The sequence below is a fragment of the Phaseolus vulgaris genome, chromosome 2, assembly GCF_051622355.1.
Source record: "Phaseolus vulgaris cultivar YP4 chromosome 2, ASM5162235v1, whole genome shotgun sequence".
Lineage (NCBI taxonomy): Eukaryota > Viridiplantae > Streptophyta > Magnoliopsida > Fabales > Fabaceae > Phaseolus > Phaseolus vulgaris.
The window spans coordinates 32,962,480-32,975,548 of record NC_143499.1 but is presented as its reverse complement, the minus strand read 5'-3'; the positions used below and the strand labels follow the sequence as shown (position 1 = coordinate 32,975,548).

The 13,069-nt window shown below is 28.6% G+C and overlaps 1 protein-coding gene across 1 annotated transcript; it reads right to left on the bottom strand.

Annotated features, from left to right (window-relative positions):
• Nucleotides 1-9,199: 9,199 nt before the first annotated feature.
• Nucleotides 9,200-12,024, bottom strand: LOC137811544 (uncharacterized). Its single transcript, XM_068613331.1, has 7 exons — nt 11,270-12,024; nt 10,890-10,961; nt 10,621-10,688; nt 10,351-10,507; nt 9,968-10,048; nt 9,772-9,861; nt 9,200-9,573 (listed from the first exon to the last, which is right to left on the bottom strand). The coding sequence occupies exons 1-7, from the start codon at nt 11,540-11,542 to the stop codon at nt 9,454-9,456; spliced, it is 861 nt and encodes a 286-aa protein (XP_068469432.1). The 5' UTR covers nt 11,543-12,024; the 3' UTR covers nt 9,200-9,453.
• Between the last annotated feature and the right edge of the window lie 1,045 nt (nt 12,025-13,069).

The window sequence follows — 13,069 nt, the reverse complement described above, 5'->3', positions numbered from 1 at the left end:
TTAAAGAGAAAGATTATTAAAGTATAGAAAATTTCAAATTAGATAAAAATGAATAAAATGAAACATTTAGTTAGGAAATATATACAAATACATTTTAGTCCTAATTCAATTATTTTTCCATACTTTAAAGCTAATAAAAATTTTATGAGCTCTGTAAATAATTAAGTAAAAATAAGAATTTTATTATAATATGTGGTTTGGTACATTAATCCTATAATTTTTTTACACAAAAATTATTATTATATATTAGTACTACTATTATTATTATTATATGTGCCTTAATTTTAATTTACTCAAATCATAAATAATAATAATAACAAAATATTATATTAACCCTTGTTCATAACTAGTTGTTATTAGTCTTTGCAAAACTTGCGTGGCATGGTAATGATATAAGGGTCGTCCATGTACAATGCATTGCTAATTGGCAGTGATGTTACTCTTGAGTCATATTATAAACATTGGGAGCAATGAGTTAAGGAAATTCAACAGGCACAAGTAATTATCGTAAACAACAATCCGCAATGGCCAAAGCAGCAGGCACAAACACAAAAGGAAGATTCCTAGTTGATGTCGTAGAATGTTGTGGAGGACTCAGACAGGGTTGCTGTTGCGGCTGAGTTCATGTCAGACTCATCCAAACTTGCCTTCGAGTTCATATCACACCGGACTCAGTTGACTCAGTGCACATTTTATGAAGAAAATGGGTTGCAGGGTTTTTCTCTCTATATTCTTCATTTTTATGTTACTCCTCTATACTTGAATTTCTTATAATAGTTAGTCATTTGTATATTATATCCTGAAATTCAAATATTTTATCGCCACTCGTTTAATTGTATACCACTTTCTAGAGATCGCACCAATTATTGAATTATTCAGTAGACTACCAAGATGACTAATTATAAAATTAGAAGAATTTTTATCTAATAAAAATATCAAATCAAAATCTTCAGAATTCTATACATCCATATTTTTCGTGTTACTATAGAACTTTGAAGTCAATGCACTGATTGAATAAAGAAGAAAAGGACTAGAGAAACAAACAAACAAAAAACGTAGCCCCTGTACCATAAAAGAGAAAGAAGAAATTGAGAGAGTGCCCTTCTTAAATTAGGGAAAATGAAAAAGAAAAAAATTGTTAAACCTAGTATGACCGGATTGCGAGTAACCAACGAAATCAAGGAGTTACACACCTTTAGTTAATGTGTTACAGATTATGTATAAATTTACATTCATATAGTGTAAGAATTACACAAGCAGATCCAGCTCTATATGTTACCATTACTGATAAGTGTTATAAATTTGTATTCTCCTTAGTTTATACTATAAAATATTAGGTGCATTTATATACAATCATAGTAAGAAATATTATAGGATATTGAGATTTAAAAATATTAATTACATATAATAAATCACTACAGTAAAATATTAGGTAGAACCTAAATTTAGAAGTTAGATATTTAAAGTTTATTAGAACCTAATTACATGTATTAATTAAATTACATATTATTTTAAAAATTAAATTTTATTTTATATATAAAGTAATTTCTATTATTAATAAATAAATTTTAAATTGTTATCTAAATAGTTATCAAAATTTTAACTACCAACTAATTAGATTTTAAAGTTGGTAGTTGAAATATATTAATTTAATTTTTTTTATTAATAATAAAAATTATTTTAGATATTATAACTTTTTTAGTCTTTAAAATAATATTTACTCTCGTTAATATAGTGACTAATTATTTTTTATCTCTAAAATTAATCTCTATTTAATAATTTTCTTATAGTGAATATAAACCATTGTGAAATATACAATATAGCAAGATTGTCTTTTTTTTTAATTCATGTAGGTTGAGAAAAGAAATTACAATATAATGTAATAATATTAAAAGAATTTATATAAATAATACTTGTTATAGATAAATCATTCACATAATAGTTAAATTATAAGATATACATTTTTATAAAATATACAAATTGGAACATTTAATAATTTTTACACATAATAAATTATTTGAAGAAATTATAGGCTAATAACTTTAAAATATGACAAGTAATGAAACTAAAAAAAATGAAAAATAGTATAAATAAATAAAAATTCATATGCAAATTCTAACTAGGTTAAAGAGTTAAAACATATAACATCTCTAGTTGCATCACCTGAACTATATATAAAAAATCAAACCAACAAAAATATAAATGTATGTCACTTCATTTGTTTAATGTGGAGTTTTACCACTCGCAACTTCATCAACTCCCATATCATCACAAATTTTAAAACAAATACAAAATAAAAAGTAGGGTAAACTAGTGTTTTAAAATTTTCAACTTAGCTTCCAATCATGAACATGTAATTTATGACTTTCCATACATTACATTTTAATAAGGGGGTCAAAGTGTCTACAAATAATTCATAATCAATATTCCTCAGGTCAAAAATTCACTTACCAACATACATAAACACTTGACTCTATTTCTAGAACACTCGTGTATTGACTTATACTCATATTTTCACATATCATATTATCTCATTGTGAAATCCACACAGGTATGCACATAAAAATCTCAACATCAGATAACCTCATATGACATGGTTAATTCATATGATATGTCAGACCAGATTGTTTTTTAAATTGCAAACAAAAATTATATGAACCTCTTTTGATTCTCAACACCTTATAATCTTGATCTATATGATTTCAATATACTAGGAGAGTCAGAATACCTCCTTTTAGATGAATCCCTAGTCAATGCATATCGTAACAATCATAACACACTATTTTCTTTTCTGAAAATACTATGTCTAGATCGGATTTTCACATAATCCATATCTAATACTAGACATCACTACATCATTCAATTATACAACAATTAATATATTTTTTTAAATCCAAGGATATCTAAAAATGATATAAACACATAACTAATTATTTTCAATTATATATATAAATAAATATTTACATAAAATTTAATTAAAACAATAAACAATTATAAAAAAAGTATTCCAAAAGCAAACTTCAAAGTTTGAGTTGTTTTTAGCTTGAGCGAAAATTTTGTCGTTTGAATGGAAATGATGCTGAAAACAGTTCCAGTATTATTTTTTCTTGAGTGAGAATCCCTCGCTTAAGCGAAAATAGAACCGAGAACAAGCCAATTTTCTTCCATTTTTGTTTTGAGTGAAAACTTTTTTGCTTAGTGAAAATACAACCGAGAGCAAGGTAAATTTTAGTGTCCTAATCTCGCTTGATTGAGGATATTTTGCTTAAGTGAAAATATCTTGCTTGAGCGAAATTAACAAATATAAACTTAATACAAATGATATACTTGAAGATTTCTCTAAAAATTTAAATACCAAATATGTATTTTCACAAAACATATCAAACCAAAATTGATATCACCTTGCTCAAAGTTTGACAACATAGAATTTCCATATCAATCTATATATCTATATATTCATGATTTCTAGATCTAATTCGTTCAAATTCAAAATAAACAATTCTTCAATATTTATAATTCAAATCCCTCATACTACCTTTCAAACACTTCCAAGGTCATATTCACATCCAAATCTTCTAACCTGGGGTTATATTGAAGAGTAAAACTAGTTTTCCTTACCTGATTAGAAGTAGGCATATTCACAAAGAGTTCCAACTCATAAAGAACACAAGGATAACTTAACTTGCACCACAGATTCTTGGTCAATGATCCAAACATATCACTAAGATTGTTAACTAACAGGAACTAATTCTGAAGTTATAAAAATTACATGCAACCACATTTACTCAACTAAACACTAAAACTCAAAACTGACTCAAAGGAAAAATGAGCAAAAATGAACTTACTCTAACCAAAATTTGATCAGATTGTATTACTTTACTTATTGTCAGGGACCTAATGGTAACCTTCGATTGTCATTGTGATTAAGGAGGTGGTCAAAATTTTAGAGAAAAGACAAAAGAGGAAAAAAATAATTCTTAAAGAGATGGTGATTATATTAATGAAACCTCAATAACATTTTTTTTATATACATTTTTTATGAAATAATAAAATATTTAGATATCATTTTAATTATACCACTTTTATTTTAAAATTATTTTCTTAGTCGTTAAAAAACAAATCATATATATAGCTCAAACTAAACTCTCAAAATGATTTTAAATATCATTTTATAGAAAAAAAAACTAAAATAATTATAAAGGCATAAGCCGAAAACATCTAAACATGGTATTACGAACAAAGAAAATAACTATTAAAGTTAAATAATTATATATTATATTTTAAATTTATACATTTCATATAAGAATTACTTCACTTGAAGAAGATAGATCCTAATAAATTTCAATATACATAATATTTGTTAAGATAACATCTGTTCGGTTGAAAATATGATTAACCTTTCAAATGGATTCAGGTTAGACATATAGAAAATGGGATTTGGGATGAGAGGAAGAAAAATAGGTTTAAGCCCATAGCTGCTGCTTGTGAAGATGCCAGTGCTTAAATTGAGACTCTTATGATAGTAATTGAGCATGTTGTGAATCCATAATGGATTAGGATAGAGTAAGAATGTGGTTCAAATTGGTGATTGAGATATTTAACAATGTGCCCCTTTTTTAATAGTGGACCAAGGTAAGGTAGATTAAGTGTTTGGTGAAACTCTTCAATTGATATGTTTATAGACATAGAAATTGAGTTAAAGTTTTATCTTAAAGATAATTATTTTAGAAAACGATTTAGTTAATGTGAATATTTGTTTTTTTTTATAAAAATTTTCGTGTTAGACATCATTATGAAACTTGACATCTCAAATAACAATAATCATCTGCCATCACATGAAAAAAAAATATTATTAAAAGAAAGAAAGAAAATAGAAGAAATATGGGAGATTAAATCAAAACCATGTCTAAAAAATCTAAGAAAAACTACTTAAATTATATCTATTAATAAAGAATTATAAGAAAAGATTATATGAAAATCTATTATACCAATGAAACTGTTCTTTATGAATAAACTCTAAGTTAACAAGTTTGTCAACAAATATATTCCTTTCACGCAAAATTGAATATATTTCATATTTTATATATATATAGATATATATAAAAGATTTTCTAATGTTAAAATCTATCATGAGAACCTCTAATAAGTTTGTTTTTCTTTTAAGAATAACCTTTCCATCCTCTTTTCAAGATTAATGATAAATTTTCTTAATTTGTAATTTTATATAAATAATATATTTAAATATTTTATTGTTCAAATTATATAAATAATATATTTTATATAACTTTATTGAAATTTATAATTTTATAGAACTTCATATATATATATATATATTTTATATAATTATATATGTATATAATTTTATAATTTATATGGCACAAACAATATAATATATTTTTATATAAAATTTTATATACTACTAACTTTATATAGTTTCATAATTTTTATGACTTTATAATTCTATATAATTTATACGGGTGGTAATGTGGGCTAACATCTCTCACATAAGCTAGTTTCGTGTTTGACCTGCAAAATGCAGGTCGGGTAGGCTAGTCCCGCGCAAGGAGTGCGAGTTCATTTCACTCGTCCATCCTGCATAAGAGGTAACATGTGGTCAAGCAGGCAAATTGGAATAAGAACTTTATTTTTTTTTCAAAAATTAAAATTTCATTAATTATTGAAAAAAAAAACTTATTTCTACTACTGAAAAATTAAAATTTTATCTGTATTTCAATTCATTCAATTAAGATAAAATTATAAATTCAAGTATGAGGGTTGTTAGAAGGCTCGATTAAAATTAATTTTTTGCATCTATTTTTTCCCTATATATGTATGAAAATATATAAAAGTATATTCTCAAAGTTTTACTACAAAATATTTTAATGAAGGTGACTAAATTTTTAACTATCCTATTGAAATCTCTTCTTTATATTATGTTTTATTAACAAATTTTAAATATAAGATTTTACTTAAAACTAAATTCATTATCACTCTTAATACTAACTCCTTATGATGATTAAACTAAAACATTCTTTTTTAGTACATTAAATTCAATATTTTTAAATATAAAATAAACTAAAGGTCACACTACAATAATTGGTGAATGGGGTATGATTTTCTTTTTAAAAAAAATAAATAAATATTTTTTTATTTATGCGAACCATTGGGTCAACCCGTCGTCCCGTTGTTGACCTGCGCGGACTACGGGTTATGCAGAACGGATCAAAACGGGTTAGCAAACTTTATTAGTAAGCTCGCATCCGCACTTTTTGGTAACGGTATGTGGACCGGCCCGGCCCTGCATTACCGTCCCTAATAATTTATGGAAAAAAAATATTTTTTACATATAAAAGATAAAATTATAATAAATTATTAAAAAATAACCAAAAATAATTTTATTTTTAATAATTTTTATAATTATATAATAAAATATTTTCAATCATTCAAGATAATAATAGTTTACTATAACAATGGACTTTAGGCCTAACTCAACCCCATAAAACCGGCTCAATAGAGTGAGGTTTGCACCCACTTATATACTATGAAAGGCTCTCATCTTTAGTCGATGTGGGATCTCCAACAGTTAGTAATAACAAAGTCTAAGTCGATCATGATAAGTTAGACCATTAGTTTGTTCATATTATATTATTTGAAAAAATGTAAACATGTAACATTAAAGTAACTTAATCATTAAAATTTAAAACTTAGTTTGAATTATTAATTATAATGAAATAATTTAATATTTAAAAAAAATATTTTTTAAATTATCTCTTTAGAAATATTAATTAATTTAAATTTTAAAAATTATTTACATGATTATGATTAAGTGTGGCTTTAATTAATATATATATATATATATATATATATATATATTAAAATGTAAAACACAATTAAAAAAATTGAGAATTAAAACTTGTAACCTACCTGACCATGATAGACCAGCTCACCAACTTCATTCCCCGTGGGTCAAACTAATTCATTTTTTCACCTCTCATATAAAACTAAAACGACTGTTAAAAGATATAAAGCAAATTCTGTCTACATTTCCATATTTTTATCCTCAATATTTATATTATTTTAATTTCAATAATACCCTTCTAGATATGGTGAACAGTGTGATGTTTTATTCTTTATTTTTAAGTGGTCGCAGTGGTAAATGTCAAATCCAAAATCTTCTCGTCAACATTTTCACATGCTACAATTGAAGAAATATTTTCTCAAACGTTACAATTGAAGAAAAATAGAAGTGTTATGGCTGAAAGAAAGACATGCGACTAGAAGGAAAGTATGAAGTTATGTTTTATTTAGGATTATTTAAATTTTTTAAAAAGTTGAAATCGACTTTTCACAATTAATACGGAGATGAAAGAAAAGGAACGTGAGGTGGAGGAATAATTTGCCAAAATATAAACATGTAAAAGATAAAAAAAAAAAAAAAAAGAAGAAAGATAACCAAATATATACACATAAAAAAAGTTGCATGTTACTATTAATTGTTATATATTAATGGAATCAAGACTAGTAAAAACAACATAAACCAACACTACTATTCCACACTTTTTATAATAAAAAAAATAAAAGTATAATTAAAAGAATCAATATAACTATTATTACAATGAAAAATAATTCTCCAAACATAGAAAAGTAAAACTGCAATAAAATATGTAAAAAAATATTATGAATAGTTTCTTATAGATTATATAATCTAAAAAATTAATCAGAAAACATAACGATAAAATAGGTAAAAAGGATAAAAGTGTGTACAAAAAACAATTTCTATTGTTAATATTTATATATTACATTTTAAAGATAAATGATCAGTAATTTAATTGGCTTGTTATTCTTGAATGTCTACCATGTCAGTCTTGTGTAAAAAAGATTGACCAAAACACGCAAAAGAAAAGTTGGATGTCAGTCACACAGTAAAATATAAGACTCGATTTTTTCTTTTACTTCTTTTTCATTTCATTTTCTCCATATGTAGTCAACACCACAAGTTTTAGATATTTTCTTCTTAGATGATGTCATTCTTTGACTATATATAAAAGATTTATTTCTAATAAAGTGGTGGTCATATTTGTTTGTTTGATACGTGTAAACCAATCTCTTCCATTGTCATTTAATTGTACATTTATGTTTGTTATAAATTTAATTGTATTTCTTGTGTGTATTAATTGTTCTTCTATCTAATTTTCTATACTGGCATGTTTGGAAAAGGGAAAAAAAAGCGCGTTCTCATCTTTTACTTTTTCATATGCCAATGAGAGAAACACTTTGAAAAACTACTTTCTTCATTTGCATTCTTAGACAGACCAAATGGATTTATGACAGAAAGACAGGGAATGTGGTTGTGTTCATTTAGTGAAGACCAATTTAATGATTCTAAATGGTTTTTTGAGGATGCAATGTTGAAAGCTGGTCTATGAGAAGAGCTAAAAGACTCGACTTGATAGAAACTGTGGAAAGAAAAGGATGAACTACCATTTAGTTTTGTCACAAAATCTCATTGTCAATTACTGAATATTCGCAATTTAATTATCTAAGCCCAACTGATAACACAATCAATAAAAAAAGAAATACCATAACCAAAAACATCAAGTTTGAGAAAAGATACATAAAAAGGATGAAAATAGAGATTTGAGATAACCAATAATTATGCCATGTTTGGACTAGTTCTAAATTTTCAGTTTTTGGTTTTCAAAGTCATTTAAAATACAGGAAGTGTTTGCCCGTCCACTACCCTCATACCTTACTTTATTTTGCAGGAAGTGAATTACCCTTGAGTGATTAGTGCACTCTTTCAAATTAAGGTTAGATTGTAATAAAGAATAATGATTATTTTGAAGCTGCTAAACTGACAATCATTTTTATCACCCTTTAAGCTAAGAATATCTTTTATTATAAGTTCAAAGTTACTCATCAATGATCAATTTGCTGGTTGATTTCAATAGGCTTCCTCTACAGCATACATACAATGCATGCTTGGTTGCATTCAATAGAAACTACTTATAACTATGAATATCGCTATGACATTTGGAAACAATGCAGAAAGGATAGAAAGCCAACAACCACCAATTACCAATGAGAGATTCAAAATTTTGTTTGCTTCCATCGTTTTCTTTAGATTGCTTCAGTTATAATTATCACGGAGGAGAAAAACAAGAGCAGAAAAACAGGCACAGGCACAACATTATCGATATGGAGTAACTCGGAAAATTTACTAGTAGTAACACTGCTACAACTTTCAAAGACTTGAACTCCCAATATAACAAAATGAGATGTTCTTTTCGAAGGTTTATGCTTCCAAAAATGTTAAGCACCATCTCAAAGTTGTTCAAGTCAGAGTGAATAGATACATTAGAGCTTAGAAAATCATGAGTAAAAATGCATGGCATAACAACAAAGCCTTCTTTCCATGGTAAACACGCCAGTGATACAAATGCTGCCATCAAACTACACTTGTTCCTGGTGTGTGTTCATTGTTGGTCCTTGTGCTATGGCAAACTGCAGACCCCTACGTTGTTCAGATTGTAGAACAAAAGCAACTTGAGTTGCTGCTAGTGCTGCAGCCTCCTGTTTCACCATAACATGAAAACAATGAGACTTTCCTAGAACACAACAACTAATTCATCTGCATGCTTTACAGTTTCTCAGCAACATGACCAAGAGATATGAGCAAAATGGAAGCCCAAAAGCATATTGAAAACAAATACCAACACTAAATTAGAAAAATAGAAACAAAGATGAGTCAGAATTGGGACTGAAACTTACTTGTCTTTGTCGCCGGCGTTGCAGAATACTGATTGCCCAGGCCATGATATAGCAAGGTAAAAGAAAACCAGCAGCTCGAAGCAAGAAAAGCTGCAGAAAATGGTCATTTAATAAGTTACCGTGGACAACATATTTAGGGCAATACAATTTCTGTATGAAATGAACCACTTATACAAAATGAACTAAAGTTACTCACAGAGAAAAAAGTAGAAGGATCATCTTCAGCATCAGCATCCGTGACAGAAAGTGCATGCCTCAAAAGTAATAGGGCCATTAACTGAATCAAATAGAATGGATTGGATTAAAATTATGTCCAACTATTAGCATACTATTAGCATAATCAATTATGAATATAAACCCTAAAGATCATACCAAAGAAATATTGATTTCCTTAATCTTCCAAACAAATATAACAAAAGATTATACTACTTGCGTAGTCAATGTGCATCAAGAACCCAAAGATAATTAGCAAGTACAATGGATTTCCTTAAAATTCCGAACAAAAATGCCTAAAGGTTTATACTTCTGGGGCTCTAATATCAATTCGTTAAAAAGGATTTCAAGATTAATGTGTCTTACAATCAGAGCAACTGAACGACAAAATGCAGCTCCACTGGCATTTGAAGCAGCATATCCATCATATTCAGCTTCCAAGAATTGACGTTCTGCCTCTGCAATTGCCAAGAGGCGGGGGTCACGCAAATCCAATGGCATGCCAGAGATTGTCCAGCCTCCACTGCAAAAATGATCATAATTCACAAGTGAGAAGAGTTTGAAACACAAAAATGGATCGTTTATACACAAAACCAAAAAACTTAGAGACTTCCAAAGAAGAAACTTTAAGCTTACCCTATATCAATCGTAGTTTCTTCAGGCGGAGGACGAGGTGGTGGTGCAGTATAACCAGGTTCATACGACTGAGAATTACATGAACAAAATTGAAACAAACTCAGTACACACACACAGATCAATCCAGAGACACCATAGCACAAAAGTATTCTTCAATAAAGGTTACCAGTTAAAATAACGCATGAGCATTACCATAATTTAACCACCATACAAAAATTGGAAAGGCAAAGTTCCCCTAGATGAGAAAATCGCATGTAAAAGAATCATACCTTGTGACAAATCTCACAAATTATGTCTCCTTTCTCATTACACCAATGCTGCACGCACTTTCTATGAGCATACTGCGGAAAAAATCCCAACGGATATCAAATTATCGAGAGAAAGACAGAAACGAAAGCGTACATAATACAAAAGAAACCAATGATGCCACACAAACAACATTGTTCCCCATTATTCTTCGCATCCACGGAACCAATTACTTGCCAAACAGATTCATAATACATATGGCCACCATGAAAATTGCTCTGACCTCTCAATAGTAAAAAGACCCAATTGGATCATCATAGCTTCATAATCATAATAACATTGTTTGTTTCATAAAAAGACGTTAATTTAAAAAAAAATTATTAATCGGAATCCGTGTGCGTACCTTAAGACTACCGCTGCAGGAGCAGGGCGTTTCTAAATTGTTGATGCTATCCTCCTCTTGGCAAATGCGACACTCCGCCAAGGGCAGCAGCAGCGAGTCCTCGTCGTCGCTGTCGTCCTGGGCCACCGAAGCGGGGCCGGAGGGGCCTGCCGCAGCCTCATCGACGGGGGTCGAGGGCTCGGGGGAGGGCTGGACCGGGTGCTGGGCCAGCGGCTCCACCACCGGCACGGGCCGTACCAGACGGTCCACGAACAGCACCAGATGATCGCTCATTGATCCTTTTTTTTTATTTTTTTTCAAAATTTAAAAAAAAAAATCAAAAAAAAAAAGGGAGAGAAAGGAGAAGTGGAACGGGTTCGAGAAAAACCCCGGGATCGCGAAGTGAATCGGCGGATCCCGAGTAAATGAGGGTATCTGAGACTCGCCGGAGAAAAAGGAGAATTTGTAAGAAATAGAGAGAGAGGGTTGAGCGAGAAAGGGGGAAGAGAGAGAGAGTGTGTGCGTGTGTTAAATGGCGTTGGGCGAATATACAGGGAAGGGGGTGTTGCTCATGGTCTTAGCTTTCTCTCTTGCCATTTTTTAATATTTGCAAGTTTGGAACATTGAAAAGACCATTATGGTCTTTTTGAAAAAGATGAGGAAATTGTGTTATCGTTGGCGTCTTGCGTTGCCGCGTAAACGACCCGTTCTCCCGGATCGGGTTCGGGACCAACCACACCGGACATCTTAGGACTTTTCAACCTTCTTCTCTCTTTAAGCTCTTCAAAATTTGTAATATTTATATAAATTAATAAATAAAATTAAAAAATATATAAAATATTTATAGTTTAATATATATATATATACATATATAAATTAATTTTATCTCGTGAATAAATTAATTTTAAATAAAATTATTTAAAAACTAATCTTGGTCCTACCTTCATGTTTAGTTGAAGACAGCTAAACAAACTTTTTTTTTCTTCCATTTTTTGTTATCTTTTTAGTCTTTGCTGTCTAATTATTGGATTGGGCATTTTGTTTTTGGAAATTTTATTTTATGATTTTTATCTTTTGATTTAGAATTATTCATTGAATGTTACTGTAAATAGCCGTTACCATGGTCGGGTATTTTTGTTGTCTTCAACAAATTAATTATTTTTTAAAAATGAGCACAGCCATATTTTATCGTTTTTTTTTACATAATAAATTGTAGATAAGATTTTAATAACTTTAATTTCAAAGAAACTTCAATTAAAAATTAATATTAATATTTAAATTATGAGACCATTAGAAAAAAATTAAATAAATAATATTACAAAGTTTGATTTTGAATTTAACACTCAAAATCTTTTAGTCACAGTTAACATAAGAGAGCTTTACTAAAATAATTTTTTTCTTAAAAAGGCTAAAACGATTTTATAAGAAAGAATATTTTCTTTCACTAACTGTCATTTTATATGTTCTTATTTTCTACCCAGACAAAAACATGCACTTCTCAGTTTTCGTATTATTTTCTATGGGTAGGGTAGAGTGTATGGAAAGACAATTTAACATTCAAGTCATCAAAGAATATTAATTGTGTAATAAGTGTGTAATTAATGAATAATGTTTATTTGAAAATGTCAATATATTTATAATATTTTAATATTATTTCTATATTTAGATCAACTTGATCCAAGAGTCTTAATACATCATTAGCGTGTGCTATTAGGCATGTAATGTCATTGTCGGAAGATCGTGTAAGGTGACTAACAGTATTTTAATGTCAAATAGTACATTAAACACCCCCAAAAAAAATCTGGAGGAGAATATCAAGAG